Source organism: Silurus meridionalis, chromosome 12 (assembly GCF_014805685.1).
Source record: "Silurus meridionalis isolate SWU-2019-XX chromosome 12, ASM1480568v1, whole genome shotgun sequence".
NCBI classification, from domain to species: Eukaryota; Metazoa; Chordata; class Actinopteri; order Siluriformes; family Siluridae; genus Silurus; species Silurus meridionalis.
This window is the reverse complement of record NC_060895.1, coordinates 22,032,985-22,053,083: the sequence shown is the minus strand read 5'-3', so window position 1 is coordinate 22,053,083 and position 20,099 is coordinate 22,032,985. Positions and strand designations below refer to the sequence as shown.

At 39.2% G+C, this 20,099-nt stretch overlaps 2 protein-coding genes across 8 annotated transcripts; both read left to right on the top strand.

Moving 5' to 3' along the window:
• Positions 1–2,709: 2,709 nt before the first annotated feature.
• znf414 (zinc finger protein 414) lies at positions 2,710–14,131 on the top strand. Of its 6 annotated transcripts, none has more exons than XR_006927524.1 (8): positions 2,743–2,894; positions 6,563–6,607; positions 7,953–8,063; positions 8,704–8,809; positions 9,376–9,836; positions 10,944–11,008; positions 12,542–12,690; positions 13,601–14,131. XR_006927524.1 is itself a non-coding variant. In XM_046862923.1 (7 exons), exons 2-7 carry the CDS (start codon positions 6,601–6,603, stop codon positions 13,715–13,717), a joined length of 951 nt encoding a protein of 316 aa, XP_046718879.1. In that variant the 5' UTR covers positions 2,744–2,894; positions 6,563–6,600; the 3' UTR covers positions 13,718–14,131. The 6 variants fall into 6 exon arrangements, 3 of the variants coding, with proteins under 3 accessions (XP_046718878.1, XP_046718879.1, XP_046718880.1); XR_006927523.1 differs by having other exon boundaries at positions 2,744–2,894; positions 10,941–11,008; XM_046862923.1 differs by lacking the exon at positions 10,944–11,008 and having other exon boundaries at positions 2,744–2,894.
• A 934-nt stretch (positions 14,132–15,065) lies between these two features.
• Positions 15,066–19,969, top strand: LOC124394763 (protein ENL-like). Of its 2 annotated transcripts, none has more exons than XM_046863203.1 (9): positions 15,066–15,328; positions 16,262–16,590; positions 17,319–17,511; positions 17,645–17,726; positions 18,221–18,314; positions 18,448–18,547; positions 18,634–18,693; positions 18,804–18,875; positions 19,610–19,969. In XM_046863203.1, exons 1-9 carry the CDS (start codon positions 15,206–15,208, stop codon positions 19,736–19,738), a joined length of 1,182 nt encoding a protein of 393 aa, XP_046719159.1. In that variant the 5' UTR covers positions 15,066–15,205; the 3' UTR covers positions 19,739–19,969. The 2 variants fall into 2 exon arrangements, with proteins under 2 accessions (XP_046719159.1, XP_046719157.1); XM_046863201.1 differs by having other exon boundaries at positions 17,642–17,726.
• The last annotated feature ends 130 nt before the right edge of the window (positions 19,970–20,099 follow it).

Below are 20,099 nucleotides of genomic sequence, written 5' to 3'. Positions count from 1 at the left end.
TTTAACAAGGTAGGAAACATAAATATCAATATGCAAAAGTTTATTTATATAAACTATATATAACTTTATACCAATGCGAGTGTGATTTAAAAAAGAATAGCAACAAAAAAATTAGCTCACTGGTAAGTGGTGCTCTGATGAGCTATTTTTTAGAAAAGCCCCGACTCACGTGGTCCTTGCGGGCGACCTGGTGTCCTCAGGCCCCATGTTGGTGACCCCTGGTCTATTTACTGTTATGACTACATGAATGTAGGTTTCTCAGTCTTTCCAATATGGCAGAAGATACTAAATGTCCAATACGAAGAACACTTTCAGTCTGTTACGGGATTCTCTTTGGGATCATCTTACTGTACTGTGCATTGGCTAATTATTGCAAAAGAACGCAGTTGCACAGGTTTACGCATTAAATAATAAACCAGTCTGTGTAATGTGAAGGACTTGGCTTGTGGAGGATTTAATGAACATTAAAAACAGCATTAAAGACCGGTTTGTTGTGTGTGAAGTGTTTTTTTTTTTTTTACTCAACTTACAAGGACGTTTACAAGACGGATGTTGTGTGAAAAAAGTAAAAGGTGTAAAAGGTTCATAATGATGCCAATCTGGGAGGTGCAGCTGCGGTTACATCGAAAGGGCGACGTGTTGAATTGTGTCTATTGGTTTTCTTGCTCTAGAAATGCCATCATTTCCGCTGTATAAGATTACTGTCTGTGATGCAGCGCTCTGTTATACTGCGTTTCTCCTTAATATTGATGGTTTCTACAGCAGTGTTGTCATGAGGACGGTATGATGTGGATTGATTCAGGTAGGACACCCCCTAAAGGCCTGGGTGTGAAACGCACAGCCCACCACATATATCTTGTGTGTGTATATATATATATATATATATATATATATATATATATATATATATTTATAAAGATCTATAATGTTACATAATACAAAAAAAACCAATCACCCTGTTGAGTAGTTAAAAAATGAAAAACAGATTTTACTGTGCTAGAAAAAAAATCATTTTAAAATACTGTTTATTGTGAGGGTTTTTATCACCCTTACTAGCCGTGCATGCAGCAAATATGAGCATACATTATTAACACCCTGATACAAAATCCAGTTACAGATGATTAGATTTATACTGCATGGTAAAAAATGTAGGTTTGGACTTTTTGGTTCTTGAGAAGAAGAAAAAACGCTATTTGAAGCCAATAATAGATATTCAGGTTTCTTCTTCTTCTTCTTTCGGCTGCTCCCATTAGGGGTCGCCACAGCGGATCATCCGTCTCCATACCACCCTGTCCTCTATGTCCTGCATGTCTTCCCTCACCACATCCATGAACCTCCTCCTTGGTCTTCCTCTTTTCTTCCTTCCTGGTGGCTCCATCCTCAGCATTGTCCTACCAATATACCCCATGTCCCTCCTCTGCACATGTCCAAACCATCTCAATCTCGCCTCCCTCACCTTGTCACCAAAATGTCCTACATGGGCTGTCCCTCTAATAAACTCATTTCTAAGATATTCAGGTTTCATGATGGTAGCTAAATGTAAAATACCTGCTTAATATAATACCTGATTTAATATCAACTAAATCTATATTTCTGGTGAACACTGTGATATCAAAGCAATAGCACATGTCTACATTCTAAATGACATTCTCACCCCCACACAAACCTAAACACTTCCTGCTATTGTTTCACAAAATCCTCCCCAGGACCTTCATTAGCATAAAACCTTCAGGGGGTCCACCTGACTGGGGGGTCCACCCTGACAGTAACTACACTGTGTCTCTTTTTATTACCCTGTGTTTATACACTGGGGTGGTAGTATGGTCTGAGGGTTAGACCGAGGAAGAATATTTCTTGAGGTAGACAGCTTTGCCCCTGCATTGTATACTTGCCACACAGGTTTCTCAGTTATTGAAACAATGTTCACATGTAGAATATTTATTATATAGACAATTCGTTTGCATTATCACAGATCTACTGTCCAGATCGGTGCTGCAGTGTCACATCTTTATCGTCTCATCATCTTGTCTTTATTCTGCCTCCAGTGTTCTGTATTGTTGAAAGATTTATAATCACACTCTTGATGTCACCCAAATGAGGATGGGTTCTCCTTTCGAGTCTGGTTCCTCTCAAGGTTTCTTCCTCATTACATCTAAGGGAGTTTTTCCTTGCCACAGTCACCACGGCTGCTCATCAGGGATAAATACACATCGTTCACCTTCACTGTTAAATTCTGTAAAGCTGCTTTGAGACAATGTCTGTTGTGAAAGCGCTATAGAAATAAACTTGACTTGACTTTGCACATGTGCACTTTTTGTTCCCTACTTAGTATTATGTTTATTTTCTTTCTTTTTTTGCATTATCCTGTATTTATTTGATTTTATTCTATTTAATCCCAATCTAATCGACTACTCTATTGAATCAGTATCATTAAAAAAGGTATTGCATAGGTATTGCATTAATTGATTCATTCTATTTTATGTGTATATACTTATATATTATTATAATATTATATTTGTATATTTTAACATATCCGAGATATTATTTGATATATTATTTAACCATTGTATGTAAAATCGTTTTAAAATGTAAACTGTTCACAGATGTTAATAATAACAATTTTAGGTTGTGCGTGTGTGTGTGTGTGTGTGTGTGTGTTAAGCTTCCTCTCTCACCAGTTTGTTTATTCTACTGCCATGCGCCCATTCATTCATTGTCAATGTTTACTTCCGGGTTTCGTTCAAGGCGCGTTTTCCGATTGGTCGGAGCGTCTTGCGTGCGTCTGACGTTGCAGCGCCGCCGCCATTCCCCTGCGCGTCGTGGAGCACGTACAGTACGGCGTGTAGATCCTTGTCGAAACAAAAAAAAAACACATCATCTGCAAATTTGTGACGGTTTGTGATTTATTTATCAACTAAAATTCAATTTTTCTAATTATATTTAATCGCCTTTGTAATAAATTGTGTTATTAATAACAGTAAATTAGCTAGCTGCGAAGGTTATGTTGTTTATGTTGGTGTTAGCGTGCTAATTTATCTTTCAGCAATATAAAATACAAAATAAACATAAACGAAAGGTAATAAATGAAACATAATGTATTATATTATAAAAACTATATACAGTCGAACCCACTTATCTCGTCCACGGTTAACTCGCTTAACTGTCTATTGTTCTATGTCGCCGAACCCTAATATCTCGACCACAAGGGGGCGCAAATTTGCCACTTAACGTCGGTTATCTCGATCTCCATGACCAATCGCCGGCTTTTGAAAATATTAGTTATCGATGCCACTTCATCATCTCACTACTGTATTTTCGCATATATAAGAGGCGTCTTATACACAGTTTTACATACCCCTCATTCAGGGTGCGTCTTATAAGGCGTAGGCGTCTTATCTAAGTATTTACACGAACGGTACAGTGTGCGATATTGAAGGACGATTATTGCGCTCGATATTTACGTTTCACGATTTTCATTCCGTGTTCAGTAATAACCACAATGATCGTACTGTACTTGGTTCACTGCGCAAGAGTTCACGTAACACGTGATCAGGGTTTGCAAGGTCGTTCACTCCAATGACAGTTCACTCCTGCTTGTTGATCTTGTCTAAAGGATAACATGCTGTAGCTATTCTTTTTTTTTTTCCTTCTAAAGATGTCTGGCGGTGTTAAGAGAAAACTGGACAATCAGTCAATAGAGAAAAAGTATGAAATCATACTGCAGCTAGAAAAAGGAAAAAAACCGGCGGACCTCAGTCGTCAGCATGGCATTCCAGCAAACACCATTTCAGGATGGAAAAAGAAGACCGGCGTGATAAAGGAAACGTACGAGAAGTCTGTTTTTGATCCATCAAGAAAAAAACTTAGAGTGGCAAAGCACAAAGATCTCGAAGACGCGGTGTTTCAATGGTTTACAAATACGCGAGCAACAAACCTTCCCGTCAATGGGCCCTTGCTGATGGAGAAGGCTTCCATCCTCGCTGCAAAGCTAGGACACCCCGACTTTAAAGCATGTCAGGGGTGGCTGGATCGTTTCAAAAAGAGGCACAACATTGTCTTCAAAGCAATTTGTGGAGAGAGCACTGCGGTTCAACGGGAACAATGGCTGAAGACTCAAATGCGCAGAATTTTGGATACCTATGAGATTCGGAACATTTTTAATGCTGATGAAACTGCAGTGTTTTGGAAATGCCTTCCAGAAAAGGCGTTTCGTGGGGAGGCGCGTCACGGTGGAAAAAACTCAAAGGACCGGCTTACAGTGCTAGTTGCTGCTAACATGGATGGAAGCCAAAAACTCCCGCTCTACGTTATAGGAAAGTCCAAGAATCCCCGATGCTTTAAGCGGACCAAAGTTCTCCAATGTGATTACGATAGCCAGCCAAGCGCCTCGATCACCGGGGATCTATTCAGTGCATGGGTGAAAAAGTGGGACAGGAAGTTCCAAGCAGAGAAAAGGAAGGTGGCACTGATCGTGGACAACTGTAGAGCGTATCCAGATGTTCCTGGTCTCAAGGCCATTAAGATCTTTTACCCCCCACCTAACACAACGGGTAAGCTCCAACCAATGGACCAGGGGATAATCCAAGTTCTTAAGGTGCACTACAGGAAATTGTTGATGCGCCAATACCTGCTCCATGATAAAAAGAAGGCACAGTACACCCCTTCCCTTCGAGATGCAATAAACTTCCTGAGATCAGCCTGGAATGACGTGAAGAAAGAAACAATTTCCAACTGCTGGATGCACTGCGTGATTCCGGATATTTCCGGTGGGGAACAACTTGCGGAAGTGCAGGAAAAATCAAGCATTGTAGATGCTATCTTGAAAGAGGAGGCACAGGAGTTAGCCATCACTGTCCAGGAATTCCGAGATTACATAGAAATCGACAAAGACGTCGTTACTCGTAGAGCGATCACAGATGACGACATCGTATCAAGTGTGCAGTCAGCGCAGGCGAGCACATCCGCATGCGGCAATCACGAAGATGATGAAGAAGATGCGGACGAAGATTTGAAACCAATTCCCTCAGCTGTTGAGGTGGTAGAAATGCTACAGAAAATTCGACGGTACGGTTCTTTTGTAGGAGATGAAACTGTTTTAGACAGCATAAATAATATTGAAGCATGTGTTTTCAAGCAGCACTGTTAAAGGCAAAAAGCAACAAAGCATTTTAGACTTTGTAAAGAAACTAGCGTAGAGTGTAGGATATGTTCAGATCTGTGTCAGAGTGAAATGACTCGTGAATTTTATTTTGACACTGGTTATCTTTTTGCAAGATGGAAAAAAAAGATATTTGTAACGAACTATACCCCGCATGTTTTTTTTGTTTTGTTTTTGTTTTTAAACGATCTTTGTGTTTGCAATGTTAGGAAATATAATAAAGAGTTTTTTGAGACTCGACGGTGGTTTGTATTGTGTACTGTATATTGTATATTTTTATAGCATGTCGCTTCATCAAACAAATCACGGCAACAATGTTGTGTAAAAAAATAAACCTCCAAAAACACATGCATGGACATTCTCATTTAATAACGCACATCATGTACATAAAGAAATTTCAAGCACGTTGGTTTTCGTTTATCTCGATCATCGGTTATCTCAACGCTTTTGGCAAACCCCTAGTCCGGCGATATAACCGGGTTCCACTGTATATACAGTACAGATCAAAAGTTTGGACACACCTTCTCATTCAAAGAGTTTTCTTTATTTTCATGACTATGAAAATTGTAGATTCACACTGAAGGCATCAAAACTATGAATTAACACATGTGGAATTATATATGGAATTATATACATAACAAAAAAGTGTGAAACAACTGAAAAATGTCATATTCTAGGTTCTTCAAAGTAGCCACCTTTTGCTTTAAATACTGCTTTGCACACTCTTGGCATTCTCTTGATGAGCTTCAAGAGGTAGTCACCTGAAATGGTCTTCTAACAGTCTTGAAGGAGTTCCCCGAGAGATGCTTAGCACTTGTTGGCTCTTTTGCCTTCACTCTGTGTGCCATTGACCTGTTCTCTAATTTGAGCTGCTGTTAAGCTGCGATTTCTGAGGCTGGTGACTCGGATGAACTTATCCTCCGCAGCAGAGGTGACTCTTGGTCTTCCTTTCCTGGGGTGGTCCGCATGTGAGCCAGTTTCTTTGTAGCGCTTGATGGTTTTTGTGACTGCACTTGGGGACACTTTCAAAGTTTTCCCAATTTTTCGGACTGACTGACCTTCATTCCTTAAAGTAATGATGGCCACTCGTTTTTCTGTACTTCAAGAGAATGCCAAGAGTGTGCAAAGCAGTAATCAAAGCATCAAAGGTGGCTACTTTGAAGAACCTAGAATATGACATTTTTCAGTTGTTTCACACTTTTTTGTTATGTATATAATACCACATGTGTTAATTCATAGTTTTGATGCCTTCAGTGTGAATCTACAATTTTCATATTCATGAAAATAAAGAAAACTCTTTGAATGAGAAGGTGTGTCCAAACTTTTGGTCTGTACTGTACATATATAATATTATATTATTTTATATATATTCAATATATAAAATGTACTAAAATGTGTCTGCAGGTACGATTCAGCATCCTGTCCATCAATCCTGAACCACCATGGAGGGTACGTACCAATCAATCCAACACCTAATCCCATAGACAGGTAGAGTATCTGGTAGATTCTCAGATCTCTCAGGAGTTATTTGTTATCAAGGAAGACAGGACAGGAGTAACGAGATTCACTAATTGTTCGCTTTATTGATCCACCGCACATAACCTTCAGCTGACATCATCAGCACTTTCCAGGTCTCAACCTCCACTTCCTGCTTCGACTGACCTTAATTATATGTCCTGCTTCATATCTATAAGTACTGCAGTGTAAGAACAGTCACTAATTTCTTCATCCCAGAATTACACACACTTTTGCTGCTGTATTTTGTACAAAAGTCCCAAAGTATCTTCTTTCTTGTGATGTGACATTACATTATAATTACATTATAGATTAATTTAATCTGTATTGTCTCATATAGTCTGTGTTGTCATGTTAGAGAAGTGAAGAAAAGAGTGCAGGCAGGGTGGAGTGGGTGGAGAAGAGTGATAGCAGGAGTGATTTGTGATAGAAGGGTATCTGTGAGAGTGAAAGGGAAAGTTTATAGGACTGTGGTGAGACCTGAGATGTTGTATGGTTTAGAGACAGTGGCATTGAGTAAAAGACAGGAGGTGGAGCTGGAGGTAGCAGAGGTGAAGATGTTGAGGTTTTTATTGGGAGTGATGATGATGGACAGGATTAGAAATGAGTTTATTAGAGGGACGTCCCATGTAGGACGTTTTTGGGAGACAAGGTGAAGGTGGTGAGATTTGAGATGGTTTGGACATGTGCAGAGGAGGGACATGGGGTATATCAGTAGGAGAATGGTGAGGATGGAGACACCAGGAAGGAGGAAAAGAGGAAGACCAAGTAGGAGTCTTATGGATGTGTGTGAATGAAGACGTGCAGGTAGTTGGTTAGGTATGGAGAAGGATGATGCACTGTGGAGACCACTAATGGGAGCAGCCGAAAGAATAATAAGAATAAGTCTGTATTGTATTGTCTTGTATTATAGTCTCTTTGTAAGAGAACATTCTATTCTGGTATGGCTTATAACGCACGCATATCATTAGAACATGTTTTTTTTACTTCTTGAAAAAGAAACAGCGCATCAGGAATGCATTAATGCACACACTTTTTTGAACTTCCTGTGTTTTTAACTCAGGGGTGGCACATTATAAGCAGCGTCTATGCGATGCCTGGTCCTCGTCACCAATTCGTATGGTCTATTAATGGTCTTCCTTCAACTGAGGCAACTTGGCAATGTTGGGTTCTAAATTCATGACCCTCTGATCAGAAGACCAACATCTAAACCACTAAACTACTACTACTTCAGTCATTTTTAATACACAGTGTTGTGTCTGTGGCTCATCTTGTCTAGGTTGCCCTTTATCCTGTTCGTTTTATAACTGTAAGCGGACCTACAGTCACCCAGACGCTCTGAACAGTCACGTGAAGGATCATCATAAGAACCCGGCACAGTCTCTGCCTGGTAAGTAGGAAGTATTGTGTATATATTGTGCGTTCATTTCTATTTCCATGTATAGCATATTTATTTTTGTTTTCACCAGACGCCCTTATCCAGTGCGAGTGCTTTAAGTCTCTGTGGAGAAATACTTTAGATTCTGGTTTATTAGGATGCAGAAGACCATCAGTCTGAAGCTCTGGAGGGAGAAAAGTGACTCAGACGTTCAGACGTTCTGCTGATTGTTCCACCTCTCAAAATTTGGAAATTTCCGATCCGAAAGTCTTTAGGCATGTTTTTCTTGTACGCTGAATGATGGAGGGACCGGTCGAGCAGTTGGAGAGGATGGAGGGAGCGAGGTGCAGTGCAGGCAGAGGGCTGCTGGTCTATTTTTGGCGGCGTCGTCGCTTTAATTCTGACGTGGGCAGCTACAGAAATCCAGGAGAGGGAGCGTAGCACAGGCGTGGTGTGGAAGAATTAGGGACGGTTAAGAACAAGCTGCATTTCACTGCAGAGGTCGAATGACTTTCAGAGGCAGACCTGCCAGGAGCAAGTCCAGAGATAATGAGGGACTGAACAAGCACTCAGCTGATCATTAATTAATCACTAAAGATTAAATGTGGTCATGGTACCAGTTCTTTACTGTATTTTATTTATTTTCTTTTAGGGAAGTCCTTTCTGTGCTCGACAATAGGATGCGAAGGATCTTTCTCCAGCATGCAGCAGCTGATGGATCACATGAGGACTCACCACAAGCCGAATTGTTTTTTTCTGTACGTCTTTTAGAGGTGTCCAAACAAAAGTGGATGGGTGGAAAATGGATAGATGGATGGATGGATGAATTAATGGATAGGTAGACAGATAGATAGACAAATAAACAATAAGATAGATAGATGAATGAATGGGTGGATGGATGGACGAATGGTTGAATGAATGACAGATAAATAGACAAATAGACAGAAAGATAGATTGATAAATGAATTGGTGGACGGATGGATGGACAGGTAGATAGTTGGATGGATGGATGGATGGATATGTAGACGGATAGATAGGCATATAGACAGAAAGATAGATAGATGAATGAATGGGTAGTCAGATGGGGGATGAAAGGATGCAGAGGTAGACAGATAGATAGATGAGTGAATGGGTGAATGGATGGAAGGACGGATGTGTGGATAAGTAGACAAAAAGATAGATAAATGAACGAATGAGTGGACAGATGGACAGACCGATTGATGGATAGATGGATGACTAGACAGTATATAGTCAGACAGAGATACACAGAGACATGAGTTTTCCAGTTTTTATGCAGCGAGTCTAAACTTACTCTCTTCTGCAGATGTGAGAGCTGCAGAGCAAAGCTCCGCTCCTACCGCACACTCCTAAAGCATCTCCAGACGTGTGCCAAGGTCACCAAAAGCAAAGCAGCCAGAGTGGACGGAGGTCCGACTCCCGATCCGGCTTTCCCCGGCATTGATTCCGATCCTGCCGGTTCTTTCCCGGCTGTAGATGAATCTCAGCAGCAGGAGTCAGATCACTCACTGCATCCGCAAGCGACGTTCCACACAACTTCATCAAAACAAGCTTCCTCGGCTCCTCGGGCCGAACCCACCACTGCTTTGTATGAGGCACTGAAACCCCTGAATCAGTCGGATTCCTCCTATAGCCCGTTCCCCCCCAGTCTGTCTCCTGCACATGATTCCGAGCCCCAGCGTTCATCCCGGGTCAGTGCGGTCGCCATGGAGACCCCGCAGACAAACACTCCGCCAGGATCCAACGCCGTCTGGAGGAAGAACCAAGGTAGACACGGGTACAGCTAGGCTCACGGAAAAATGTGTTTTAAAGGTGAAGGCGTTTTATCACGAGTGTATATGTTCTTCTGAAAGAATATTGGTTTATTTCAAATGCTACAGTTTTATATGATAAAATGTATAAAGGATATTTTTTTATTGGTTACATTTAAAGATATGACCGTTAACACACTTTTGGTCACAAGAGGGCGCTAATTACTCTCTCAGCTTCATGCAAATGAGCATGACCGTCCTTTTGCTTTCAGCCAATCAGACAAGGATATCTCGAATGGAGTATACAATGGCACACCGTTGTAAAATTCCAGATTCTCATTGGTCGGAAGATGTCGATTAGTTTTCTGTAACGGCAGCTCTAATAGTAAGGAAGATGCTCGTTATGATACGTAATTGTTCCTGCTGAAGAAGTTAATGCTGTTAATGTTTGACGGCTCAGGACTGGTTTGGCAGCAGAAAGGGGACCAATACAATATTAGGCAGGGGGTCATAATGTTATACCTGATTGGAGGCCAAGTTATGCCTAGTCTGTTTAAATAAAAACGCTTGCATCCAAAATGAATAAAGAAGACAAAGTTTTAACTTGTGTCTCACTTGTCAGAACAAACAGCCCGTGGTGTCAGTGATTCACCTCTAGAGGCCGCTCTCGTACAATATAATGCCAGCAGAATTCTCAGCTGCTCCAGCAACAGACACAACCCGGAAAAACTATCGGTATTGATTTTTGCTGATAGTTCCAGCAATCAACCATCGTTGCTGAATAATCGGCAAAACCATTAAATCCGTTCACCTCTAGAACATTATCTTAAATATGTTTCAGGATCCCGATATTTCTTCTGCAACCCTTTATTAAAACCGAGTAGTGAAACATGCTCACAAACATCACAATATTATCATTCCTCATCATCATCATCATCATCTTTAGTCATGTTTTTTTTCTTAGCCATGTTTTTCTTTCGTTTAGTTTCTTACCCGATCACTACATGTATCATATATCTCATGTACCTCTGCACTCTTTTTACGATCGGTGAGGGTTTTCTCCGAGTCGTTGCTGTTGAGTGAAATGTGTCTTTCTTTCGTGTCACACTGTCGCCCCCAGCAGACTTGCCCGCGCCCATCTTGCACAGATGGAACTCTCCTCAGGCTTTGAGTAGAGAGGAAGTTCAGGTGAGGAACGGAGAAGCGCATAAACAGACAAACACATTTACACACACGCTTCTAATACGCTTTCCAAAGATTTCCTCACGGCTGCTGCTGCTGCTGCTTCCCCACACCCCCATTCTATTATTACTGACAGTGATTATTACCCACAATTCTGTTCTCTTCTCCTGGTTTAAAAAAAACTCCCAGCCCTCGTCTTCTCTTCCCAGCTTTCCCCTGGCTGATCATCAGCTCCTGGTTTGATGGATGTGTGCTGAGATTCTGACGGTGCTTTCACATTTCTGCTCCTCTCCCATTTCATCATTTCAGACTTTCAGTCTTTTGCACTTTTGCTCTTTTTTTTTTCTTTCTTCTCCCTCATCCCCACATTTGTAATCTTAGAGAAATTATTTAGAGATTCTGAAAAGCTCTAAATGATCTTCAACCTCGCCTTCACCATAGTATATGCATTACTCTTGTCTAATCTAGATCTAATCCAGAGAGAAAACTAGACCAAATAGGCAACAAACAATTGATATTTATTTGGTATGTCCAGACTTGTTAGATGTGTAGCTCCAGTCAAAAGCATTTGAGGTCAAAAGTCTTTAATGGTTTTTGAGAGATGCGGGCATGTTCCTTTCGTTTTTATGCAATAAATTGGGTCATGTAACGATATGAAGAGTTCCTATGACCAAACGAATATAAAAACATCCAGATGTTCCGCTTTATTTTCATTGAAAAATTCTCCTTTAGCATGAATAACAGCTTTACATGGTCTAGGCATCTAAAAAAAACAGTTGTTCCACCAAAAGTTCACCTGAAATATTTTGCCGTTTCTCTTTTAAAACTTGCAACTTTACTAGTAGGTTTATTTCTTACAATCCAGTTCATCCCAGAGCAGTTCAATAGGATTTAGGTGCGGTGACTGGGCAGGTCATTCCATGATAGATATCACTCCAGACGACTGTCTGCTCTCTAAATAACTCTTACAGAACCTGGACAGACGCTTCAGCTTATAGTCTTGTTATATGACGGTCCAGATGGAATTACATGGTGGTGAAATATGGAATGGTTGCCATGTTGGTTCAATTTTCCTTTTCTCTGCAATAAGTCTCCAACTTTCCCTGCTCCAAAACATCTTCCAACCATTATGATGGCAGTCTGCAACCATCATCTTTTATGTTCTCTATCTATCGAAGTCCTTCTCTTAGAGACAAAAATGTCACATTTGGACTCCAGAGAACTTAATGTAAGACTTTCACTGTCCAATTCTTGTGTGTTTTGCCTTTTACAGAGTTTGTTGCATAAAAACAAAAGGAACATGCCGGTGTGTGGAAACCATAAAACCATAACCATGGTCTCAACCATAAAACACGGCTCTGTATATACACAGTATATATACAGGACACTTCCATTATTGTAAATCCAACAGTCTGCCCTCACCATAATTGATTGTGTCTGTGTCTCAATCCTGTGTGTGTGTGTGTGAGAAAACACATCTCTCTCTCTCTCTCTCTCTCTCTCTCTCTCTCTCTCTCTCTCTCTCTCTCTCTCTCTCAGGCCAGTCCTTTAACTGTCGGATCCTATGGGAGCACACCAGGGGGCGCTACAGCTGCCTTCAGTGTGGTCATTGCACCCCCGAACGCAAAGAGATGACTGCACACATCGAGGAGCAGCACAGGAGCCCGGAGCCAAAACTAATGACTCTGGTATCACTCGATGCTCTCGTGTCTCTAATGATCAGCGCTGAGAAAATGATCTAATGATAAACTGTAAACTACGTCCTAAAGTGGGTTTGGGGAAATATTATGACTTAAAATATATTATAATTCTATTTACTTTAACCATTATTATATATTCATACTATATTATTATAGTTTTTACACTTTTACATAAAAAAAATTAATACCACATTTAATTTAATTAATTTAACATTTAATATATTTATATAACTCTCTCTCTCTCTCTCTCTCTCTCTCTCTCTCTCTCTATATATATATATATATTATTATTATTATTATTTTATTTTTATGAAATGGTGAGACAAAAAAAAGGGTGTGTGTGTGTGTGTAAAATACAAAAAAACTGTTAATATTTAAATAATAGTTAAAAACCAATACAAAGTAGGAAAATACGTAATTATTAATTAATTAATGAAATTAAATACATTTAATTAAAAAATATCTACAAATAATACAGACAGCTCTTGCTTTAATTTCTATGTAGTGCATTAACGGTAGTAAAAAATATTTAATTTAACTTTTTGTTAAAAGTTATTTAAAATAGATACAATTATATAAAAGGTTTGTCTAATACAAACTAATTATTACAATAAAATAATAATAAAAATATAGAGTGGATAAATATGTAATAAAAATGTATAAGAAACGTGTAAAAGGAAACGTGTATTAAATGAAATGTAAATGAACATAATATTTTTACTCTTTAATGCCTTTTTTTTTTCACTAAACAGACAGGACGATTCACTAACATGCCCCTGGTTTATGAAGTGTGCCCTTTTTTAAAAATAATAGAAATATACCTTCATGTGTCTGTGTAACCCTGTCTGAGTGAATCTTTTGTTCTTTCTCTCTGTGTGGATTTTATTTTTATGTACAGACGCAGCAGTTGGTTCGCCTTCGTCCCAGGGTAAAACCTCAACGAATTCCGAGAACACAAGTTACACCCAGCTTTAGATTCACACCAGGAATCAGACACACATTGTGGGTCACATGACATGAATTCATTGGAAATGTACATGCTGTATTACTGTGTATGTTAAAATTCTCAAAGAATCGCTTTAGAGTCAAGTCCCTTCATCAACTCAAATCCATCAGCTTCGCTTATTTTTATTTGTGTGATATTCTCTCTCTCTCTCTCTCTCTCTCTCTCTCTCTCTCTCTCTATCTATATATGTATATATAAAACCTTCGTAGCTAATTTTATAGCTGTAGTAGAAACTGATTTGCTTGTGCACATACGTGATCATTAATTAGTTATTCCTGCATTGTTTTGATATCAAAAAGAATAAATGTAAATTCCTCCACCTGTTTCTCAGGGATTGGAGGATTTGTGCATGCCGTTTAACGCATATGTTGAATACTGTGATTTTGATTAAAGAAAAATAATAATAAAATGGGAGGAGATGGATTTGACGAACTGGACAAAATTTCCACCTGAAGAGTGAACGCCAACAGCTTCATTATTATAAGAGAATTGTAGATGTAAATGAAAATATTAATGTGCCACAAAGGGAGGATGGAGTTGTGTTTGTGGTGGTTTTATAGTCGAGACAAGAAGTTACCGTAATAGATTGAGAGAAATCTTGTTCAAATAAAATTCATTTATTAAAAATAAATAAATAATGTCTACCGTGACTACCTAACTTGTAGGCAAGTTAAAATCACATCTCTCAGTTCTATTGTGTGCTATTTGTGCTTTAAAATGACAATTTGATCACTGCAAATGATCAGTTGTAGCTGGATGACTAGTTTTAGAGTTTGTACTCGTGATACTGTTGATGAAAAATACACTATATGAAACAAATTTTGGGGAAACTTGACTTTTCCACCCATTTGTGGTTGTACTTTTACCCCAAAGTTGGAGGTACACAATTGTATAGGACGTCTTTGGATGTGGTAGAACGAAATTTTCCCTTCACTTAAACAAGGAAACTGACTGCACCCCAGGTCTCCTCACTTCACCTACATCAGTACCTGACTTTACTAACACCCTTAAGGTTCAATGAATCTCATACAGATTTCCACAAGCGCACTTTAAAATTGAGTGGAACAAAAGGAACATGCACGTGTCTCAAAAGTCAAAAATGCCATGTGTTTTCAAACTTTTGACAGCCACTGTGTGTGTGTGTGTGTGTGTGTATATATATATATATATATATATATATATATATATATATATATATATATATATATATATATATATGTATGTATGTATGTATGTATGTATGTATGTATGTATGTATAAAACAGAGGAGTTTCAGAATGTTTGCTTTTAACTTCAACCTTTTTCCTAAACCAGGAGAGCAACCCCCCGGTCAATCACCTACACCATGATTAGCTCATGTTTAGCAACAAGAAACACAAGTTCCACCACAAACTCGTAAACTCTAAACTGGCAGGGCGAGTCGCTCAGTCCAGTCTCTCTGGTTCTTGAGTTGCTCCTGTATATTTATCTTCGGTGCTCTGTTCCTCCACTTGGGTCATGGTTGTGCATGAAGAACCTGGAATGATGCCCAGACCTGGTGTGGATTATTCCATCCTGTCAACAGTTGCTTCATCTTCTGTCTCTGACCATAAAAAGATCAAAACTCACCCTGCTATGAAGGTTAGTGTTCAATTATTGTATTATTGGCTCTAGTCAAATATGGTCTTTCTCAATAAGTCATATAGCAGGAGTTGTCATTTAGTTTCCAAAGATCCAAATAATCATAAAAGAAATTTTATGGACCCTGTCAGTGCATGCGATTTGGATGAAGTGTTTACATTTATGGGTCTGTTTCTTCCTTTTTCGATCCAGACACTTTTGTATTCATGAACTGGCCTTTAAGAGAACACATTACGTCTCTGTAGGTATTACACTATATGTGCAAAAGTATTGGGACATAGTGCTTTATGCTTCTTACATGTACTTTACTGCACAGTGAAATTCTTTCTTCACACATCCCAGTGATGTTAGGAAGCTGGGGTCAGAGCACAGAGCCATGATACAGCACCCCTGGAGCACAAAGGGTTAAGGCCTAAGAGTGGCAGCTTGGTAATACTGTAGCTTGAACCCCCTCTTCCTTCCACTTGGTTTGTCCTTCCGTCCACTTCCCCCATGTGGAATCCATCTGTGGTACTTTCATACAAAGTTTGAGGCACACAATCGTGTTTGGATGCTGTAACATGAAATTTGTGTTTATTCAGCCACAAGGCTGTTAGCAAAGTCAGGCACTGATGTAGGGTAAGGACGCAGCCCAACCCTATTGGTCGGTCGGTCTGTCTGTCTGTCTGTCTGTCTAGTCATCAGATGTGGTTGGATAGGTCAGGTGTCCAAATATTTTTACCTACAGCCGTCTGTCTGTTTGTTTATTAGTTGTATTGCACCTTTCATATATAAAATGTACATAAAAAAAGAAAGACAAGAATTAGGGTAAGATTTGAGAAAATGTATATTATTATACAATTTATAAAACAAGGATAAATATTTCTAAGCATCAGTCGGCACTACAGTAATACATCATCAAAGTCTCTGTTCTCTCAAATCTCTTACATTTAGGAGTTGAATAAAGAAAAAAGAAAAAAACACAAACACCCCAAACCAAGTCAAGGGTATAGAGAAGAAAACGGTAAGAGCAAGACAACTCCTAGAGCACATGAAGGGGGGGAATCCATGCTGGAGTGGCCTTCATCATCATCATTCTCCTCAAGGATAAGCACAAAAACCCAGGTGGAAGCCGAAGTGGACTTCAAAGAACACAAAATCTACACAAGAGAATCGAGAGGTGGCGATGGAAATAAAGGTGGAATGCAGGTGGAATTACAAGCTGTGAACAAACGTCCTTCATCCTCTACAGACTCGTTTCTGAGAACCAAAAACCTGAAGAGGTTGATCATAATCTTATAATGTCTTCATAATTTTATTTCCATTGTCTTTTGAAAATTTTCTACTCATAATGTCATAACTAACATTTTTTTATCATCTATCCGCCGTTAATAATCTACTAACTATATTCTAATGATCTCTCACATTATAATCTGCCTATGGTTTTTTCATTGTTAGCATGCTTAGCCTGAATACTGGATTGTGATTGGCTGGAGCAGTGGTGGACAGTAATGACCTAGATGTAATTTGTTACTGTACTTGAGTAGTTCTTTCACAAATCCGTACTTAAGTATTTCCATTTGGGGAGACTTTAACTTCACTACATTTCGAAGTCAAATAAACTTTTTACTCAACTACATTTTACTAAATCAGCGATCCACCAATCAGGATCGAGCGTTTGCTCTGTTTTTAACGTGTTCCGATTGGTGTTTGGTGTATTTGGCGACTATTTTGAAGGTGTAAACGTAGATGAATAAAATACTTTCTTGTAAACAGAGTTCATCTCAAAACCTTTTTATACCACCTCATATTTGTATCTGTTATAATCTACAATTAGTACAGAATTTAGTGTTGAACAGATTAGAATCTTGTCACAATGAACTCTCCTCATATCCATCATAGTGTAATCTAATGTTGGTGGCAATACGGCGGTGTTTCTCAATCATCAGCAAAATATGTTTAACTTCTATTATTATAAACACTGATTATTAATGTGTATGTTTCTATCAAGTTTGAAGGGATATAAAGAAGGATGCTCCATCAATGTCTCCTCTATTGGTGTTCCTCTTCCCCACACCTGCCTGGAGAAGAAAAGAGCACAAGAAAAAAAACACTGGGTGAAAATGAGACATGAGACTCCAGAAATTAAGAGACCGACTAATTTCGATTCCAATACAGAAGACAAAACTTTCTTGAGATCTGTGGTGAGAAAAGCTAATGATCAAGGTGTTTGCTTGCTGTATTAAATCATTGTAAGTGATTGTTGTAATGTTTAAGGAATTCACTTAGCTAAAAGACACTGTGTTGATTCTGTAACTATGCGACTCCCTAAAGCAGTCATTCCAGTCCACCTCATCCAGGTCCAGCTCCTCTTCCAACTCTGACCCCAAATTTGAGCCGACGCAGATGCACAGCCGGGGTATAAGTTTCCTGAATCCTAATTTATAGATTGTTTCAGCTACTTTGAATGAAGTTTATGAATATTTTATTTTAAAGGGGGTCGTTAGAATTGTCCTTGTTTAAAAAAAATATGGTATTGAGAAGATAGGGTTTGGAGAACATAGGACTTTGGGAAGAGAAGTCATTGAAAACCTGCTACTTTGGGAAATAGGTATTTGAAGAACCTGGGATTTTGAGCACCTCAGACTTTGAGAGCTTAGTACTCTAAAAATATAAAACATTTAAATGATTTCAAGAAGTGAGGACTTTTAAAACCTGGGGCTGAATATATATATAAGGTGGTGAGGAACATGGGTCCCTCAGAACATGTTAACTTCAGGAACAATATCCATGAGACAAGACTCAGGGTTGGAGTTTAATTTTCCTCAGAAGCAGGATTTGGGCCAAGGAGAGATTACACTCAATACACTGGACTGTTCAAGATCACTGAACGTCTGGGAATGTTGTATGCAGGACCTTTGCACTCCATGGTGGAACATGTGTATATAGACAACTCTGATGAGGTGAAGATGGCCATGAAGGACACCACCACAATCCAGGACTCATGGTACACACCACATTTAACTCCTCAGCATATAAATCATTGTTGTTGCTTGATTTCAACTTGATTTTTGTAAAATGAATTCTTCTAGCATTTGCCACAGCTTTTTTTAATCAGTTTTACTTGCGTTCATCTCCAGCTTGTTCTTAGACAGTGACAGTTATGACATTGAAGATCCTCACCACCACAAACAGGAGCAACTGCCACCCATACCCAAACTCAACACAAACAACCTTAAGGTAGGTTTTACCCTGTAAAAAAATCTTACCCTAGGATACCACACAACTTTTTTTTACTGGTACTGAGTTCTTGCATTTATTTGTAGATATTACACAAGAAGAACCCAGATTTTTCCCAAAGAGAAAATGTTCTCCAGGAAAACAAGGTAAGAAGGATAAAAAACAAAAACCATTAAATACAAATATATATAAATAAATGAATGCGATATTTCAGTAGGTAACAGGAACATTATTATTGTGATTTCTGTCCTTTAAGGCTTACACAGAGGAGCTGGTGGACCTCCATCGCAGACTGATGGCTCTAAGAGAGAAGAATACCTTACAAGAGGTCAGAAACCAGCTGTATCTTGGTTCCACTGAACCAGACCTTCTCTGAAGGCCTCACAAAAGCCAAATTCTGTGACCCTGGCAACACATGATGGCTAAAATATAATTGGATAAAAACCCACAACTGTGAGAAAAGCTGTGAAATTAAGAAAGTAGTCTATTATAATACATATTCATCTCAAAAAATATATTCACATGTAAGTCAGTGATTCTGATGGAGTTTAGACCAGCAGAGAAGGTCTTGCTGGCCCTAATGGCCCTCCACGAAATGACTCACTGACTGATTAAATAGTTTAGTTTCACTCCCTGGCCTGTTGACTCAGTCAGGCACTGAGTCAATAGGCCAGGGAGTAAAACTGATCTATTAAATTGCTAATCCGTCTCCATCCCCCCCTGTCTTCTACATCTGCATCTTTCAAACTAACCAAATGCATGTCTTCCCTCACCACATCCCTAAACCTCCTCCTTGGTCTTCCTCTTTTCCTCCTTCCTGGTGGCTCCATCCTCAGCATTCTCCTACTGATATACCCCATGTCCCTCCTCTGCACATGTCCAAACCATCTCAATCTCACCTCCCTCACCTTGTCTCCAAAACATCCTACATGCGCTGTCCCTCTAATAAACTCATTTATAATCCTGTGTTCTGACGTATATACTGTGTATATATATATTGTATGTGTGATTTCCTCACCCAAAAGAAACACAGGACCTTACACTTATTTGTTTGTATCTTAGATAGTGAACCTCATTGAAAAGACGGGACTCTTCAACATCACAAAAACCACCTTTGACTTCAACCTTTTCTCCTTGGACGTACCCACTGTGCGTAAACTACAGAGCTACCTGCGGGCCAAGAGGTCATGACAAAAAAGAAAATCCCAGTCTGGATGAAAGCTCTGTCTGGTATTGAGGCTTAGTGGTGGACATAATGGACATGATGGACATGGACAGGGATTGAAGGCGTTCGTATGGTTTTGCAGTTCATCAAAAAAAATCTAAGCATTTGCACAGTGTATGAAACTTTTTTTTTATTACTAATGAATTAATTATAGACATTCCACATGAACAGGTTAATAAACTGTGAAGTTTATTTAACATTACTGTAAGGTGTCTACAATGTCATCTACACTGCATTAGCAAAAGTATTTGGACAAACGGCCACCCACCAATTTGGACGTCTATAACTGTGCAGAAAGTCTCTGGATGCTGTAGGTTTCAGCATGAT

Bases quoted from the DNA above. Each gene is read 5' to 3' on its own strand.
- LOC124394763 (XM_046863201.1), top strand. From the start codon at position 15,206: ATGGTTGTGCATGAAGAACCTGGAATGATGCCCAGACCTGGTGTGGAT. The intron at 17,512-17,641 runs GTGAGAAAAGCT...GACTCCCTAAAG, and splicing joins AAACTTTCTTGAGATCTGTG to CAGTCATTCCAGTCCACCTC. The intron at 18,876-19,609 runs GTCAGAAACCAG...TTTGTATCTTAG, and splicing joins AGAAGAATACCTTACAAGAG to ATAGTGAACCTCATTGAAAA.
- znf414 (XM_046862922.1), top strand. From the start codon at position 3,656: ATGTCTGGCGGTGTTAAGAGAAAACTGGACAATCAGTCAATAGAGAAA.